The 17,467-nt window shown below is 50.0% G+C and overlaps 1 protein-coding gene across 3 annotated transcripts in view; it reads right to left on the bottom strand.

Annotated features, from left to right (window-relative positions):
• DIP2B (disco interacting protein 2 homolog B) overlaps window positions 1-17,467 on the bottom strand; it is a 61,673-nt gene that overhangs the window by 7,453 nt on the left and 36,753 nt on the right. For 2 of the 3 annotated variants that reach the window (XM_072919563.1, XM_072919565.1), the window contains 25 exons: window positions 17,198-17,395; window positions 16,909-17,000; window positions 16,418-16,528; window positions 15,104-15,227; window positions 14,495-14,604; window positions 13,405-13,507; window positions 12,382-12,446; window positions 11,792-11,885; window positions 10,963-11,082; window positions 10,278-10,392; window positions 9,586-9,725; window positions 9,246-9,382; window positions 8,882-8,962; window positions 8,639-8,766; window positions 7,801-7,915; window positions 6,647-6,848; window positions 6,210-6,319; window positions 6,014-6,094; window positions 5,341-5,464; window positions 4,884-5,005; window positions 3,826-3,937; window positions 3,278-3,387; window positions 2,054-2,184; window positions 1,225-1,393; window positions 137-307 (listed from right to left, as the gene is read on the bottom strand). In XM_072919563.1, the coding sequence (XP_072775664.1) occupies window positions 137-307; window positions 1,225-1,393; window positions 2,054-2,184; window positions 3,278-3,387; window positions 3,826-3,937; window positions 4,884-5,005; window positions 5,341-5,464; window positions 6,014-6,094; window positions 6,210-6,319; window positions 6,647-6,848; window positions 7,801-7,915; window positions 8,639-8,766; window positions 8,882-8,962; window positions 9,246-9,382; window positions 9,586-9,725; window positions 10,278-10,392; window positions 10,963-11,082; window positions 11,792-11,885; window positions 12,382-12,446; window positions 13,405-13,507; window positions 14,495-14,604; window positions 15,104-15,227; window positions 16,418-16,528; window positions 16,909-17,000; window positions 17,198-17,395 (3,065 nt within the window). The remainder of the gene's footprint in view (window positions 1-136; window positions 308-1,224; window positions 1,394-2,053; window positions 2,185-3,277; window positions 3,388-3,825; window positions 3,938-4,883; window positions 5,006-5,340; window positions 5,465-6,013; window positions 6,095-6,209; window positions 6,320-6,646; window positions 6,849-7,800; window positions 7,916-8,638; window positions 8,767-8,881; window positions 8,963-9,245; window positions 9,383-9,585; window positions 9,726-10,277; window positions 10,393-10,962; window positions 11,083-11,791; window positions 11,886-12,381; window positions 12,447-13,404; window positions 13,508-14,494; window positions 14,605-15,103; window positions 15,228-16,417; window positions 16,529-16,908; window positions 17,001-17,197; window positions 17,396-17,467) is intronic. The other variant, XM_072919564.1, reaches the window with a different exon arrangement.

Here is a 17,467-nt window from a genome sequence, read left to right as displayed (position 1 = left end):
AGCCTTCTGAACTGAGTCAGACATCGTCATTTCCTCCCATTGGGTTCGCCTGCACTTACAATAGATGGGGCATGTGGAACCCAACCCAGCCTGGCACCTGGAACGTGGTGCCAGCGCCAGCGAGGAGAAGCCTCACCTGTAAGCAGATGGCCACGTTGACCCGTGAGCCAAAGGTGGTGCTGACGGCTCGGGAGGAGAGCCCGATGTCCTTGAAGAGTTTGGAGAAGGAATGGGTGAGGGAAACGCGCGGCCGCTCCTCCGCCACCACCACGCAGGTCCGGACACAGGACAGGTTAATGCCTCGGGCCTGCACACAGACATGGGGCAAAGGCTGCAGGGCTTCATCTGCCCCCTTCAACAACTTCTCTTTGCTTCTAAGCCCTTGGAATGACTCAGGAAACGCAGGACAAACCCAGGCTTTGGGTTCTGAGTCACTTTCCCTCTTTCTGGTTCTGTTTGTAATTGTAAATTGTGTCTGACCAGAGGCTGGAAATGCAGCCAGAGCAAGACTGAGCTGACAGAGCTCCCTGCTCTGCCCCAGCTCTCAGCACAGCTGCTCAGCTGAGATTACACCCCCGAGTCACTGCTTGTCCAGATGCAAACCAAGCCCAGGCAGAATAAAGTCATCCACTGGGATTGCACTGACTTTTCAACAGCCCTGGCACCTGAATCCATGATTATTTATTTCTGTGGTGAATGCTCTGAGCAGCACCAGGCAGGAGCTCCCACGTGCTGCTCACCTGGTGCCACAGCCCAGGCACCTGCAGAGCTCAGTGCCAGCCAGGGCTTTGATCTCACAGAGCCACTGTTCCAGGAAACCCCAGGGAAAAAGCCACCTCGGGCATGGCACGGAGCTATTCTTTCCCTTCTCTCATCTCCAAGGAGAACACACCTCCACTGAGCAGCTCTCCTGACATGTGCTTTCCGTCCTGTGCTGGTCTGAGCTCCGCTGCAGACTGTTACATAAGGAATCTGCTGCAGAGCAGCACGGGGATCCTCCTGCTCAGGGCTGCCCTGACATCCCCTGCCAGGTGCTCCCTGCTCCTCCCTAGTCCTCTCCTCTCCCAGGGAGATTTGCTTTTGGAAATTTGCTTTTGGAGCACCTCTGGAGAGGCCTGGAGATTTGTGCAACAGGGAAATTTGTATTTAACAATCATATCACTTTGCTTTACTACCAGAGTTTCCTTAATTTACATAACGTAACACTCAGGAAATGTTTCTTACCTTTAACATTTCAACTTGGTTTCCAAGTCCCTTTGTACACAGTTCCATGACTGAATAGGAACAGAAAGTGTCCCTTATTTTATACTGGCTGACAGTAGATAACCAGAGAAAAAGATTGGATTCCAGCTCCATAGGAGGAATTAAAATTGACTGATGTCCAGAATACACACTGTGAAGAACATTAAGGAAGAAAACATTTTAGTGAAGCTTGTAGTTATCTTTAAATTAATATTTACTGTATCTGCTCATTACATTCATGCTAGTCCAAAGGCAGGTTGGGGAACTGCAGCTGAGGCAAACTGGAGCAGCAACATTTTAAAAATGCAACTTACTGTACAAGAATAACAATTTATCCACACACTGACAGTGAAGGAAGAGAACTGGCTCAACCCCACAGAGAACAAAAACTCCCTTATTGCAACACGTAATCAAGGAAGAAAGGGAAAAGAAACATTCTGAAGCCAGGAAGATTTGGCAGCACAAACACACGTAATCAAGATGGGATAACATCTCGCTAATCTGCAGCAAAAGGGAACACAGACCACGTTTTATATGGGGCAATTCAGACATCATGCAGGAGTAGGCTGTAAAATAAAGATGACTAAAATTCTGAGGTGGTTACTGAATGTAAATGAGTTCTTATTTTGTGTAAGTAATAAGATAAATTATTTCAAGTGTACCAGACTAATAGATGAGTACATAGATGCTGTTGTCAGCTCCAAGACAAATTTCCCCCTCACTGAAAATGACGTTTTTCTGTAATTACACCCATTTCCCATTTACAACCAGCCAAGAGTTAAGCTGCCCCTCTCCCCACACGAAATCCTACCTGCAAAGGCACCAGAGCACAAATCCCAGGCCGCAGTAGGGGTCCAGACAAATGGCAATCTGCCGGGAGGAGTAGAGCTCGCACTGCAGCTTGATGGCCCTGCACAGGCCACTGACAGCAGCGTGGGACATCTGCAACACAGGGGACACTGCTGGGGCTGGCCGAGCCCAGGACACCCCTGTGCCTGCCTCCAGACCCTGGCAGGGGCTCACAGACCTTGACACAAACTCAGAAACACCGACAGCTTCGAGTTTACCCCTTAGAAAAAGCTGCCACGATTGCATGAAGAATTACAAGCCACAAAAGTCTTGAGTGGTGTGATATTTTGTGTTAACACAAAGTGGAAAAGTAGAATTCTTGAGTTTTTAGACTAAAATTCAAGGAGTCAAGATAGAAAGATTTACGCGTGTCATATCCTTCTTCTTCTTCCTGTCCTCCATGTCTTACACATTTCAGACTCCTTCATTAACTGCACGGGATGGGAAACAAAGACTTTGACAATCTTAGGGCATCCCAACATCGCAGACCCTGAGAGGGGCCCAGGGCACCACCCAGGCATCCCCCAGGTGAGAGCAAAGGCAGTTCTTGGGGAGCTGGTGGGCAGGCAAGGCTGGGGTTGGGCTCCTGAGCTTCCACAGCAGATGCAGAGACTGCAGAGCTCTGACACCAACAGCTAAACTTGAAACTGAGTTGTTTGAGTTGCACCTCAACATGAGGAAGAACTTCCCACGGAGGTGGCAGAGCACTGGAACCGCTGCCCCGGGTGGTTGTGGAGTTCTCCTCTCTGGAGACATTCCAAACCCACCCGGACGTGCTCCTGTGCCACCTGCTCTGAGTGACCCTGCCTTGGACTGAGGGATCTCCAGAGGTCCCTTCCAACCCTGACCATCCTGGGATTCCAACTCCAAACACACGTGAGCCTTAACAACAATCCGAGGCTTTCCTTTTTAGTTTCTTATCCTCTTTTTTCTTGGTGGGGCTCAGAGCTCTGCTGCTCTCCCAAGGCAGCTCTCCAGGGGGAGGCAGGAGCAGAATTCCTGATCCCACTGCGCAGACCTGTCTCCCTCCTCAGCAGAACTCGGTGAACTGAAGCCCACAGCTTTGTTAGAAGAAAATCAGAGTCTTTGTTTAAGCTACAGCTTGGAGGTGGAGGTCAACGGGAGGTGGTTCAGAGGGTCAGGCAATACAAGACACGAATGCCCACCTCCTAACCCGTTACTATACCTTTACTCCTGTGAGCATGCCTGTGGTGGAAACACTAAAATCTAGATATGCCAACATTTCGGGTGTGGGTGGCTTATAGATCTGAGCCAGCCTCTTCCTGGGTAAGTCATCTGTGCAAGAGAGAAACAAAGGGGTTAATTTTGGTTACTTGACTGGTGTTTGAAAGGAGAACTCAACTTTTGAAACACCAGAGATGGAAGATAAAAGCTTTGTATTAATTCTCTTTCCAGAAGAGACAGGCTAGAGTATGGCAAAACTCTTGCCAAAGCTCCCACATAGAAAATTATTTATTTTCAGGAAAAGGGAGAAAAGACCAACTCTCTCTTGTCATAAGCAATTAAGGTTGTCTCCAGCAATCACTGCAATCATTTCCCATGCACAGCTCAATACTGAAGAGTTCTCAGTGAACAAGGGCACATCTTGGACAGCCTTTGTACATATTCAAACAAATTTTCAAGAGCCATACAATGAAACGGAGGCCAGTCCCTTTGGAAGTCACCAGCCACCCCTCCCCAGGACTTCAAGGAGCCTCTTGGCAGGGAGCTCACCCGTGTCGATGATGGTTGGCCAGGTTTTCACATCCACAGCCCCAGCTGCCTCTCTGGACTTGAGCAGCCTCATCAAGGTCTGGGTTGTGAGGATGCAGGCGGCTTTGCTGACCTGCAAAGATGAAAACTCACTGAAACACAGAGGCAAGAGCATGTCCCAGCAGCACTGCCCCTGCAAGAGCTGATTGCAGTGACTATTTTAGCATCTACACCCAGTTTCTTTCAGCAAACCTGAATTCCTTTCTCTGCCTTTGGCACACTCTGCTCTGCTGCCCTTTCACTAAACCCCCAGTGCAGCCCAGCCTGCACAGACCCTGTCAGAACCTCTAGAGCAGGTGAGAAGGTGTCACAGCAAGATCCAGCTTTCTTCCCCATGCTGTCTCCCGGCTACTGGGCTTGGGAAGTCACTTAACTGCAGGATTTGGACTTCCTCAGCATTAAGAAGTCTCAAGGTAAAATTCTGGCTGGCAACAGCATGTTGGTGCTCTCAGCAAGAACCTGCACTCCTCTGTGAGGAGGGGGTTCTCTCTGGCATTTGATGAAGGACAACACTGTCCCTCAGCTCCAAGGTGTGCCTCCATCCCTCTCACACAGGCACCATGAGCTTGGTCAACCGTGCCACCCCTGGAGCACGAGGCTGGAGCGGTCAGTGTGACTCCTGTGTCACCTCTGGGGCCCATGACTCCAGCCACAGTCCCTGTGCCACACGTGCCACCCCTGGAGCGGTCAGTGTCACTCCAGCACAGTCCCTGTGCCACACGTGCCACCCCTGCAGCGGTCAGTGTCACTCCAGCACAGTCCCTGTGCCACATGTGCCACCCCTGGAGCGCTCAGTGTGACTCCTTTGTCACCTCTGGGGCCTGTGTCACTCCAGCCACAGTCCCTGTGCCACACGTGCCACCCCTGGAGCGGTCAGTGTGGCTCCTGTGTCACCTCTGGGGCCTGTGTCACTCCAGCACAGTCCCTGTGCCACACGTGCCACCCCTGCAGCGGTCAGTGTCACTCCAGCACAGTCCCTGTGCCACACGTGCCACCCCTGCAGCCCACCCGTCACTCACCTCCACGATCATCCTCACTGTGGGCAGTGTTGCCACCAGGCTCTGGGCGTGGGGCGGGCGCACGGTGACAGGGACACAGCCCGAGTACAGGCAGCCGTAGAAGGCTGTGATGAGCTCAATGCCTGCAAGGACACCACAGCTGCACTGGGGACACTGGGGGACACTGGGGAGCGTCCCCCAGGGCACGGCAGGGCAGTGCTGCTCCTCCCCTGGGATTTCCACAGCTCAGGTGAGCAACAGCAGCAGCCCAGCAGCACGGGCAGCACGAGGATGCTGGGACAGCTTGGGATAGGGCAGAGGAACCACAGAGCAAAGCATCTCCATCATAGAGGAAAGGAACATCAAACACCTCAAAAGTCAGCCAGGACACACCAGTGAGCACCTCTCACTAGCACTGAGATCCCAGGGAGATTCCAAAGCAAGGCCAGGCTGTGTTTCCCCAGGGGGACTCACTCACCAGGAGGATAAAGAAGCACCACGTTGTCTCCTGCATTGAGATGACCTTTGTCACACAGCACTGATGCGATTCTCTCAGCCTTTTTGTGCAGCTGAAGGCAGGTGGCCGTGCACACAGTGGTTCCCTTAAAAGGAGACAAAAATGCTCTAAACAGGGGCTGGCACGACACAAACTGGCTGCTCTGAGGTAAACCCAAGCTTGCTGGCTAGCAGGAGGCTACAGCTATGAGTTATCTCTACCTAAAGGCTGCTGGCGCCCAGTGAGCCACTCATCCACTACAGTATCAAAGGACAGAGATGGAGTTAGGTCTGCTCTAGAAAATTCTACCTTCCAGGGAGTCAGTTCAGGTCTTCTTGCACCAGAACCTTGCCAGAATATACTCAACACCATTGATAGGGATGGTGGCACCAAGGGATACACCATTAACTGATACAGGAACCAGTGGGACCTACAAACACGCTCAGTTTTAAAATGAAGTGTCAAACCATGAGAGTCATTTGCTGAAGGAACCTAGAGGGTCAAAGGGTCAAGTTTTAAGTTACAAATCTATGGGCAAAATTTGATACAGAGGTTAAACAGAGGCACTGCAGAGGGCAAAAGATTTTAAAGACTCTCCAGCTGGCATTGGATAACATGTGGACCCTAAAACCCAACAACTCAGCACTGACTGTACCTTGGCATTCAGTAAAAGGAAGAGTGGGTGGTCAGGAGTCGCTTGCGCTCTCCACTGCAACACTTCTGTCAGGAACTGGTGCTGGAAGAGACAGGCAGGAACTCAACACCAGCTTCTCCTTCAGTGCTCCCCACTGCTGCTCTGCAGTGGGAAAGGAAAACTCCTTTCCCACTCTCAGTCACAAACTCTGCTTTACCTTTTTAACTAAATCATTGTCTTCTATTTGACCCAGATCTCTCCCAGAGGCCTGAGCGATTCTCTTCCCAGCAACCAGGTTCCCCACCATCACAGAGGCAGGGCCCACACCTGTGGAGAGACAGGAGCACTTTGGGAAGGGGCAGAGCACAGGGAGTCCCTGCAGATCCCACCGCTCCTGGGAATGAGCCTCACTGATGGAGTTCAGCAGGCATTGCTGGTTTCTGCTCATCAGGAGGGAGAATTCAGTGAGTTCAAAGGTGGGAATTAAAATTCCTGGCTAACACATGTGAAGAGAGGCCTGGAACACGCCCCAGCCACGGGGCACAAGCCAGGCCCTGGTCCCCAGCAGGACAGGGAGTGGGACATCACCCGGGTTCCTGGGGCTGAGCACTGAGCCCCACTTCAACACCACCAAACAAAAGGGCTTCAGCTCACCTGGCTGTTTCTGCCTGGGCTTTGGCAAGTTGGTCACACAAGTGTGTGGGCACATGAGGATGTTGCAGGGGTGCAGAGAGCCCTCCAGAAAGTGCTGTTTGGTTTGGGAGATGTGGATCCCTCCCAGCGGAGTTTTTGGCAATGTGTTGGCTGGCACGAGAGCAAGGCAGTAAACACCCACTTGGTGAATGCTGTCAATTGCCTAGAGAAAGGAGAGATGGTCACTGGCATTCCTGGCACTGCTGGACACAGGCTGCTGATGCACTCACACACTGCAAGACAAATCCCTGGGCTTGTGAGTCAATCACTGGCATCCCATTTGACCTGCGTGCCACCAGCGAGTCCTGCAGTGAGCCTGAAGTGCTGGGAACATCCCTGCCTTTACAGCCCGTTTCATAGACACCAAATCCATTTTTAAATCTTTCGTGACCAAAATCCCAAAATACCCACGGCTGCCTGATGAATCACACGATTCTGATCTCGGGATTGTATCCATCTGTCTGCTCTCAACCATCACACTCTGTTCCCTCCTGCCCGCCTCAGCATTCAGGCATCCGATCCATTATTCAGAGCACCAGGTACTTCCCTGATTTTCCACCCCAGCTTGCACACTTCACTCCCTGAATGCCATTCCTGGAACGACACAAACGCTGCGCAGGCAGCTCTCAAAGGAAGGACTTGCTACTCATTCTTCTAGGACCACACTCATTCAGCTGTTCTGGCCTTTCCCTGCCCACTTGGTCCCTGCTGAAAATGCACCTCCAAGGAAAAGGGTGGCTTTAAAGCCAAACTCTGAGCTCCACATGATCCTGAATAAAAGCAGAACTCCAACGCTTGAGCATGCATCTGCTTTGCAGCTCTGAGAGGCAAGAGCCCCTCTGTTCTCTGGGATTCATGGAATCCCAGACTGGATGAGGAATTTCTTCCCAAAATTTAACTTCAATTCCCCCTCTTTCACTCTGAAGCCATTCCCCTTGTCCTGTCACTCCAGTTCCCTCAGGACACAACAGAACAGCTTGGACACAGCTTGTGACCCCGCACCAACACTTTGTGCCAAGAGGGATGCAAAGCTTGTGGCACCTCCATCCCTGGGGCCATCAGTGGCCTCTGCTCTGCCCACTCCCCAAAAGCAGCAGGATTTCCCCTGGCTGTACCTGCAGCACCCGACTCATCCACTGGAAACTGTCCTCCTCAGATGCATCTGGCCTCTGCTCTGCCACCACCACGATCCTCTCGTCGTAGAACACCGACACGGAGAACACGGCAATCCTAAGGAAAAGGGCAGAGCCACACTCCAGCTCCACTCCTCAGCAACAGCAAGCCAAGGAGAGATGAAAGACAGAGTTTGTTCACAGAATTCACACTTGTTAAAATAACCATGGGGCAAAAAGAAGAGAAAAAGCATCAGACAATTAACGTTGAGTCAAAAGGAAAGACTGGAGAGTGTTTAAGGAGTTAATTCCACTTTCTGATGGAATTTCCATATGGCACAGTCCCCTGTTCTCCCAACCTGCTGTCACATTCTTGTTCCAACTTCTGGCAAAGCCCAAATGAAAGGAGATTTAAAGGCACCTACAGGATGGTTTAAAATCTCTCACTAAATCTCAGAGACAGAAGCTCCAGCCTTGCCTGAAGATCTAGAAAATTACATCCACAACTGATAAATAAAAATCAAATATCTTTGGACATTAATGAAACTCTTCCTTGCTGCACCAGCCAGCAGCTAACGACTGCAACTCTGCAGAGACAGAGAATTAATTTCTCCATGTGACTTATCTTGTTACTTGACTGCTCTCCCTAAAGCACAGACTTGATGAAAAACCAGGCTGGGCACTGGGAAAAAGATCTGTGTTGGGCAGGATCAAGGCAATTACTACCTAAATCAAAAATATGTTCATTTGAACTGAGCTACCACAGAGAAATCCAAGGAAACACTACAGCTTGTGCTTTGCTTTATTGCATGCAGCAGGTGATGGTGTTTCTTGTGCTGACCTGCCTCTGTAAACTGTTTTTATTGACTCCACGGCCAGCCCGGTGGCCACGATGTCATCGGCGTTGTGCCTTCTCCCGCTCACCGTCAGCAACCCGTCCATTTTCCCAACCACAAACACCAAACTGCCCTGCAAGACAAGGAGGCAACTGTGAGGAATTCCCAGCGAGCTCTCCTCACACATCCTCCCTCCCCAGCAGCTTTTCCCTGGCCAGAGCAGCGCAGGCTCTGAGTGCCTCACGTACAGGTCCAACAAAGCCCAGCAAGCCGGAGCGCACGAAGGGCACTTCCCCCACTGGAGAGCCAGAGGAGTTCACAGGGATCACCTGCAACACAAGGGAGGACATTGGAGAGAAAAACCTTCCCAAACCACCCCAAAATCGTGGAGAAAAACCACCCCAATAACTGCACATCAAGTGAGTGAAGGGAAGAGGAGAAGGGCAGGGAAGCCTCGGTACAGCCAGGGTTTTTGGAGGGGATTCTGAGTGTCTCTAACTGCAAGGAGTTTTCCAGCGCACGTTCATAAAAACCATCATTAACACTTCAGTTACAACACCACCAGTTTTACACAGAAAATGGGGCAGGAAAGATGCATTCTGCTAGACATACCTCGAAAGTGTTCTTTGTCACCCCTGCCAGCCCATAGTACATCATTCCTCCTGCTCTGGAGCTCACACAGATTTCACCAATCTCATCTGTTTTACAGAGCTGGGGTGGCCCATCTGGTTTCACTATACACATCATGCCTAGGACAAATCAGGCTTTGTTAGAAACAGCTCCCAGATTTTGCCCTGTGTGAGAACTGACACGTTTAATCGTGACAGAAATGACTGAGCCTGGCACTGCCCCACCTATCCCACACCGAGGCTGATATGGGAGAGAATATTGACCCATTCTGCTCTGAAACATCCCCAAAACCATCTCACATCAGCCTCCTGCCTGTTTTTACCTCCTGGCATCACGTGCCCAACATCCTGGACAGTGAGAGCAGAGTTTTTATCTTCAGTGTTGACCCGAATCACACCGAAACTCAGCCCGTTCATGGACAGGATGGCTCTGCCTGGCAAAGGGGCCCCGGGGACTCCAGGCCTGGGGAGGACATAAAATGAATAAATACACTCAATCGGGCACCCAGGCTTGATGTTAGACTCAGATGGAGACGGCCCAGCAACAGAAAGAGTCTCAGTGTCTCTGCTTTGCATAATCATTTCAAACTGTGATGGCACTAAGGATCCCCACCCAAATTTTCAAGCCCTTTCAAGGAATTGTGTTCCTGGGCACTGCCAGCTAATTATCTCACCCCATGGCAAACCCCAGCTCCCAGGCCACGACTGCAGGGCTGCTTCTTACAGAAGGCAGCAATGGTCAGAAAGAGAGTACGAGAATGTCCAAATGATCTCAAATAGACTCAGAACACCTCCCAGGCTGTGGCAATCAGGAGGAGGAAAAGCAGAGCCCAGGCACTGCTGAGCTGTCACACACCTCAGAAATCACTTGGGTCTCAGGAGGGAGGTTTAAAGCTCAGCAGCTTGAGTACCTGAGCACACAGAGTAAATGTCAGAGGAGTTTATTACAGGCTTAACTCAACTCTGACCAACCCAAGTGTGAAGAAAGCCCAGGCTGGATGAGTCAATCTGTTACCTCCGGATCGCGACGGTCATCGCTTCGGGGGAGGTGGCACAGGGACAAATCGCCTCTGGTTTGAGCCCATGGCTCTGGAACAAGCTCAGGAAGGCATCACAGGAGGAAACAGACCCTAGGAAGAAAGAAAAGATGCCACTAGGACCTCACAGATATTAATTTCATGCCCATCTACAGGAAGGCTCAGGAGGAAGATTTGGGAAACTCCAGGAGGAAGCAGCCTCAGGTTGTGCTGGGGAGGTTTAGGGAAAATCTCCTCACTCAAAGCATGGTCAGGCAATGGAACAAGCCCAGACTGGATGTTCAGACATTGGATTCTGCCCAGAGCAGTGGTGGAATCACAGTCCCTGGAGGGATTTAAAGGACATGTGGACGTGACATTTGAGGACAGGGTTTAGTGGTGAACATGGTGCTAGGTTAAGGGCTGGATTCAATGATCTTAAAGGTCTTTTCCAGCCTGAACAATTCTCTGATTTTATAAACACTGCCCTGCACCTAACTCTCCCTTTCCCTGCTTTGCAGGATCTCTCACAGCCCAAAGGATGGCAAGACAAAAACCCTGAAACACCCTTGTGCTGTGCCCCAGCACCAGGAGCCAGAGCTGTGGCCCAGGGGAGAGCTCAGTGGGAGCTGATGCCGATGCCAGGGGCTGCAGGGAGGGCTGGGGCAGGGCTGGGGCACTCACAGGGGTTGGCGCCGTCGGTGACGATCAGCATCCGCAGGGAGCTCAGGCTCACGTCTCTTTGGTCCCGATGGGCCATCATGGCCCAGTGCAAGTCTCGACACTTCACCAGAGCAACTTTTGCTGCAGCCAACACAAAAACACCACCTCAGGACAAATCAAAGCTTTCCAAGAGCTGTTTTTTGTGGAACTCGCATGGTCTGAGATCCCCAAATGAGAGAATTCTCACCTAAGCAAGGAAGCCTGAAATAACTGACAAAGCCAACGCACAATGGCATCTGCTGTGGCACTGCCACCACCTGAGCCAGGGTCTGTCATCATCACAGCTCCTCCTCCAAAGGCCATACATCATTAGCCCCCTCTGAAAGCCCTCAGGGGGGGCAGGCACCAAGAGCTCCTGCTGCACTCTACCCTTTTCTTGGTTTCGTAAAAGAAACTGGCTCCAAGTCACAAGATCCCCACCACTGACATGGCATTAGGACTTTGTGCACAGAAGTAAATGGCCAAGTCCCCTGTCCTCCCAAGCTGTCACATTCCTGTTCCAACCTCTGGCAGGTTACCAATGCAAGGAGTTTTACAAGTCTCCACATGACTGGGGGCTTAAAATCTCCCACTGAGTCTTACAGACACGAGCTCCAGCCCCACCTGAGGATCTAGAAAATCATATCAACATTGCAAAATAAAAATAACTACCTTTGTACATTAGTGAAACTCCTGGCCCTTGAGATTTGGCATGAAGAGCAAGAAGGGTTTAAGGGATTTGAGATTTTAATGCCCCTCACTCTTGGACCCTGAGAACTCCGAGCTGAAGCTGTGGATCACCCCGAGTTACCTTTGTGGGCGTGAACCCTCTGCACCCATGAGAGAGGACAGGTTTTCATCACAGAATAGGGCACGCTTATGGTGTGCAGCTTGTTCATTACATTCTGAAAAACAGGAAAGAGATTGTTAGGAAAGGATCACAAACCTTTCACTGAGTTATTAGAAATAAGGACCACCCTCAGCGCCCATCAACTTCCACATCATCAAGAGTTCACGGAGGTTTAGTCAGGATGATTCTGCTGCTCCCCCAGAGAACTGCAGCTCTGGCAGGGAGATAAATGCTTGTTTTAACAGGTAATGCTCCCAGCCATGGACTCCAGTGCTACTGTTATCACAGAATCACAGAATTCTGGAATGGGATGGGTTGGGAGGGACCTTAAAACTCATCCAGTCCCACCCCTGCTATAGCAGGGACACTATCCCAGGTTGTTCCAAGCCCCATCCAACCTGGCCTTGGACACTTCCAGGGATTCAAAAGCACCCACAGCTTCTCTGGGCACTCTTTGCCAGCCTCTCTCCACCCTCACAGGGAAGAAATTTTTCCTAATATCCCACCTAATCATTAATCTGTCATTACAGAGAGCTCTGGAACCAACTCACCGTTAGAATGCCATGCCACAGCCCTGCATCCTTCTTAAAATCCAGCACATTCACTATGGTTTCACCTGGGGAAAGAAGGGGAAGCTGTCAAGTGCCAGCAGAGCTGTGCCCATCGCTGATGCTGGAATGTGCACATGGATGAAGATCCCCGATCTGCAGCCAGGGCCCTGTTTGATTACAGGTGTTACTGATCACAGCTCCCTGTCACACAAAATAACAACTGCACGTCCATTCCTCAGCAGCAACATGCCCAGAATGCTGCAAGGAAATGATATTTGGAAACCCAGCTGCCAGCTGGAAATCCCATTCCAGCCTGAGATGTCCATCAGTAGGACAGGGAGGGTCTGACGCTCGTTATGCACGAGCAGGGGAGGGAAGGGGAGCCAGAGATCATCCCAGCCCTGACTCTCAGCACTGATGGGAGCTCCAGTGATGGATTCTGAAAGGCAAACTTTGCATTTTAAAGCACTATGACCTACAGCTCTAGAAATGGTTTCACTCATGGATGTAGGAATTAGCTTGATTTACAAGGCAGACCAGAATAAACCATAACCTACAGCAAAACCTTCTGGAAAACCACCAGCACCTTCCAATCTCCATTTCTGGGTTACCCAAAAAACCTCACAGGACCAGAACAGCCCCAGCCCCAGAAATTTTGGGATTTACACACTATCAGCAATGAAAGACATTTCTATGGGCCATCAGTGCAGTGAGAGGGGATTCAAGCTTGTTGGAAAATGTTCCATTTTTCATTCATTTGCTCCTCTTTTGGTTCATCAGAACAGACTCAGTAACTTCGTATAAATTATATAAATCTCCCTTTTTATTCCTCTTCATCATGGCAGTGAAAATGATGCAGTTTGGATTAAAAAATCACAGCTAATTTTCACTTCTGGGTGGGGGGAGAATTAATCTGCACTTTCAAATTTACTTCTTTTTGGATGTAAATATTAGTTACTCAGGGAGAGCTGTTGAAGATATGAGAGGAAACCACTGGATGTGATGTTCTGTGCCCTCACCCACCTTCAGAGTAGTTGCAGGCCTGAGACAAGGCTTGGCAGTGAGCCAGCATGGCCACACGGGACACGGTGACACCCATGACGCTGCCCTCCTTGCTGGTCTTGTACTGCACAGGAGAGAAGTGAAAGGAACTTAAGGAAGACAGAAATTAAGGAAGTTCAATCACAGAATCCATGTGAAAATTAAGTTTTCTCTCTGTGTGAAAGCTTAGACCCGAGGAGATGGTTATTGTGGTGGCACACATGGAAAATCTCCATGGAGACGGGAGAAAAAAATGAAGGTGTTTGTGTTTATTTCACTGTCACTGCTGCTCACCACATCTCTTCCTGCTCCTGTAACACACTGAAAAGCCAATCTGTGATTTCAGGATGGCTGAACCACCACTGAAACCGCTGCAATCCTCTGGGAAATAGATTTGTAAAGAATTTTTAAATTTGATAGAAAGCTTACATAATTTTAGAGAATTAGAACTGTGAAAGATGCATTGTAGCAGGACCACGTAGGAAAAACCAGAGGCGGTGTTAGAAGTAATTGCAGCATTGTGTAGCTAACAAGCTGGAAAAGGTATTGTAATTTATAAGGTATTGTAACCAGAAAATAAGTTAGCTTCTGATAGAATAGCATTGAGTTTTGCATCTTTTGTGTCTCACTATTCATCAAGACTGATAATAGAATAAAATATTTTAAAACACCCCTCAATAAAAGCTGAGAAAACCAACACAATCTCTACAAGTCACCTCCTGGCAGAGAACAAAAATCAGCATTGCTGCAGGAACAGAGAATTCCAACTGCTGCTGGCTCAGGCACTGGCAGAATTGGGTGTTACCAAGCACCACCTCAGAGCTCAGAGCTCCATCCCTCATTTTTTTGGAACAAAAACAATTCTCCAGCTTATTCCAAGCAGTGCTCAAGGCCACGAAGGGATTCAAACCCGAACTGAGCTTCACAGCAGGATGTCCACGGTGCAAGGCTTGTTTCAGTGGCAGGAAAGTGGGAAGTTTAAGGGACTGAGGTGAAACCATTGTCTCTCTGGTGGTTAGAACATTAAATTCAGCTCACGGAAGGTATTTTCCATTCCCCATTCACCACTTACCTCAATATATGCTGGCTCAGTTCCTGCTGCTGAGATGTTGGGCTGCCAGTCCTTGGGAGATTTGGAGAGATATTTTGAATCTGTCACAACCCATTTGAGTCTGGGCCAACCTGGAGCCAAAATTAAACGGTACATTAATATCAGTTTATTTATTGAGGGATTTATATTCTGCAAGAATACACTAAACCCCATCATTTGTCCAAGTTCAGTTACACAAGCAAAATTCCAAGCCAAGCCCAGCTACCAGCCAGAAGGTTCATCTCATTTCTCATCAGGGAGTTCAGTGGGCAACAAGGTACTTCCTCTCCTCAGGGAAGATCCCTGCAGCACTCCTAAATAAAGCTTGTGAATAAAACTGCCTTGGAACCTGCCAAAGTGTCACTGAAGGGACCTGAGCACCACCCTGGCTTGGGAGGTGGTTCCTTGTGACCCCCAGAACACCAGAGCAGCTGTGTCAGACACCACAAACACAAATCCTACAACATTTTGCTGATGGGATCAGGAGTTTGCCCCTTTACTCCCCAAGTGCCTTCAGAGTCCTGACAGCTCCTTTCAGATGGTTCAGCTGCAGCAAAAGTACAATCAAAAGCCAGTCTGTAACCAGCTCACCTTTAAACTGCACGATTTCTCCATTCTGGGTTTTTGGGAGCCCTTTCAGACACACTTCAGTGGTGAGGGCCAGAGCAATCCCACAGCTCCCCAGCAGGAAACCAATCTGCTGCCCACCAGCATCCTGAGGGAAGAGGGGAAAAGTCACTCCTGCTCAAAGATGACAAAAGTCAGCTTTCCCTTAATCAAAATCCAAGGTTTGATCCTGCTTTGGGGACTGGGGGAAGGGATGGCAAGGAAAAGAAGAAAACAGCTCATTCCCACACAGGATCACAGAATCACAACCGGAGGGACTCGGGCTGCTGGAAGGTGTCCCTGGCCATGGCAAAGGATGGAACTGGATCCTCCCTAAGGTCCCTTCCAACTCAAAGCATGCTGTGACCCCATGAAATACGGCACTGGCAAGATTAAAATGCACTGGATGTGAAATCCAGGGGAAACAAGAGCTCCTGCCCAGCACCCAGGCATGGAGCTCACCCCATCTCCTGGCATTATGGAAACCCAGATGCTGCAAGGAGGAATTGAGAGGCAAAAAAAAAAAAGCAAAACATGTAATTACACTGGCATAACGAGACCTCTCCATCCCCTGGAGCCAATTTCTGTTGCACAATGATAAAATGAGGAGGCTCACTCAGAAACTGATTGGGCAAATACCGGAGAAGTTTTAATTTTGCATTTGGTTGCTATAGCAGTCTGTCACAGTGCAGAGAATGAAATCAAAGCTCTGTGAGTCCCTGAGTGCCCCCTGAGTTCGCTGCCACCTCCCAGACCAGCTCCCAGCTCGTTCCCACCTCTCCTGCCAGAATGTTTGCCATGATCCCATTGTTTTTGTTTCCTCTTATGAAATCTTAGTTTCACACAGCTCTTGACACAGCAATATCATGGCAACAGTGCAAAAATTCTTATAAGGGTAAATGAAACACTTTGCTGAGCAAATAATTTACAAGAAGTGTCTCAATGTCCTCAGGAACACTGAGCACCTCCATGGCCAGCAAAATCAGAGCTCAGCAAGGCTGGACTGAGCCCCCTCCCATCAGCCAGGGGGCAGATCCACACTCTAATCTGTTCTGTATAAATTATTTGTGATAAGGAAGCGAAGACTGCATCATTTAGGAGAATTGACCATCTCCAGCTGCTCAGCACAGCTCTGATCAATATGTTTTTCCATTTTTAAATGCCAGTCCAAGCTCCCAAAAGTCCTTGCTGTTCCAGAGCTGCTCAGGCAGCAGCTGGAGGCTGTGAAATGCTGTCAGAGGCTGATGGCCTGACTTGGTTTCCATCCCACATCACTGCTCCAAGTTCCATCAACGTTACCTTTCTGGTAAGAGGTACCTCTATAGGCACTGGGATCACTTCAGCCAGGAGACAGCCATAAAATGCCACCATGAACATCACGGGGTCGTTGTTGGGATACACAAGGGCTACCTGCAACCCACAAAATTTCAAATTTCAAAATGCACATCTAGGGTGACCGGAACTCAGAAAACTTGGGGTTATTTCACACTCTTCCTCACACAGAATGTATGCAATGTGCCTGAGCTCCTCACAGAGTGCCCAGGCACGTGAAGGTTCACACACAGCCAAGACACAGAGATCAAACCCTGCACTTCTCTCAGAGGTGTGTGCTCTTCTCCTCAGATGTTTTCAAAACCCAGAGCCAAAGAATTGCTCACAGAGAACCCTGCAGAATCACACCACTGTCCCAGGCAGGCTTGTCCCTGGGGTTAGAGTCTCACTATGGTGTCTGTGCAAAGTTCCAGCCCCCAAACCCCCAGTTTCACCCCGCAGAGCCCCAAGGTCCTTACCCTGTCTCCAGGCTTTAACACGGGCTCGTTTTTGGTCCCCAGTTTATTCAGCAGGGTGTAGGCCAGCTTGAGACTTCTGCTCCACAGTTTGCCTGGAACACAGGGAACAGAGACTTGCAGAGCTCTGGATCAAGCAGACAGGAGAACAGCTCACACCTTGGCCTTTTCACACTTCCCTGCTCTGCCCACCACCTGCCAAAGACCAAGAGGGTTTTACAACCCCTCCAAACCCTGTGCTGCCTCCCCTGCTGCTCTGTGGCGGCAGCTGAGCAGGGGAGGCTGAACTCACCGTACGTGAGGGTATAAACCGGCTTTCCTGTCACGTCCAGCGCCGTCAGACAGGGACACTTGGCCTGAGTGGTGCCCCAGCGCTGCAGGGCTGCCTCCAGGGCAGGAGGCCAGTTACAGACCACCCCCAGGGGCTCCCCCTTCACCGGCGTCATCTGCCGGCCCTCGGGCTTGGGCTGGTTGGGGTCGGGCTGGGGAACTGAGAAAAGACAGAGTTATTTCCAGTGCCTATTGGTATTTGTAACATATTCCATTATATATATTATTTCTA

This window comes from Taeniopygia guttata, chromosome 29, assembly GCF_048771995.1.
Source record: "Taeniopygia guttata chromosome 29, bTaeGut7.mat, whole genome shotgun sequence".
Taxonomy (NCBI): Eukaryota; Metazoa; Chordata; class Aves; order Passeriformes; family Estrildidae; genus Taeniopygia; species Taeniopygia guttata.
The sequence above is the reverse complement of the archived record's forward strand: the minus strand, read 5'-3'. Positions and strand labels throughout refer to the sequence as shown.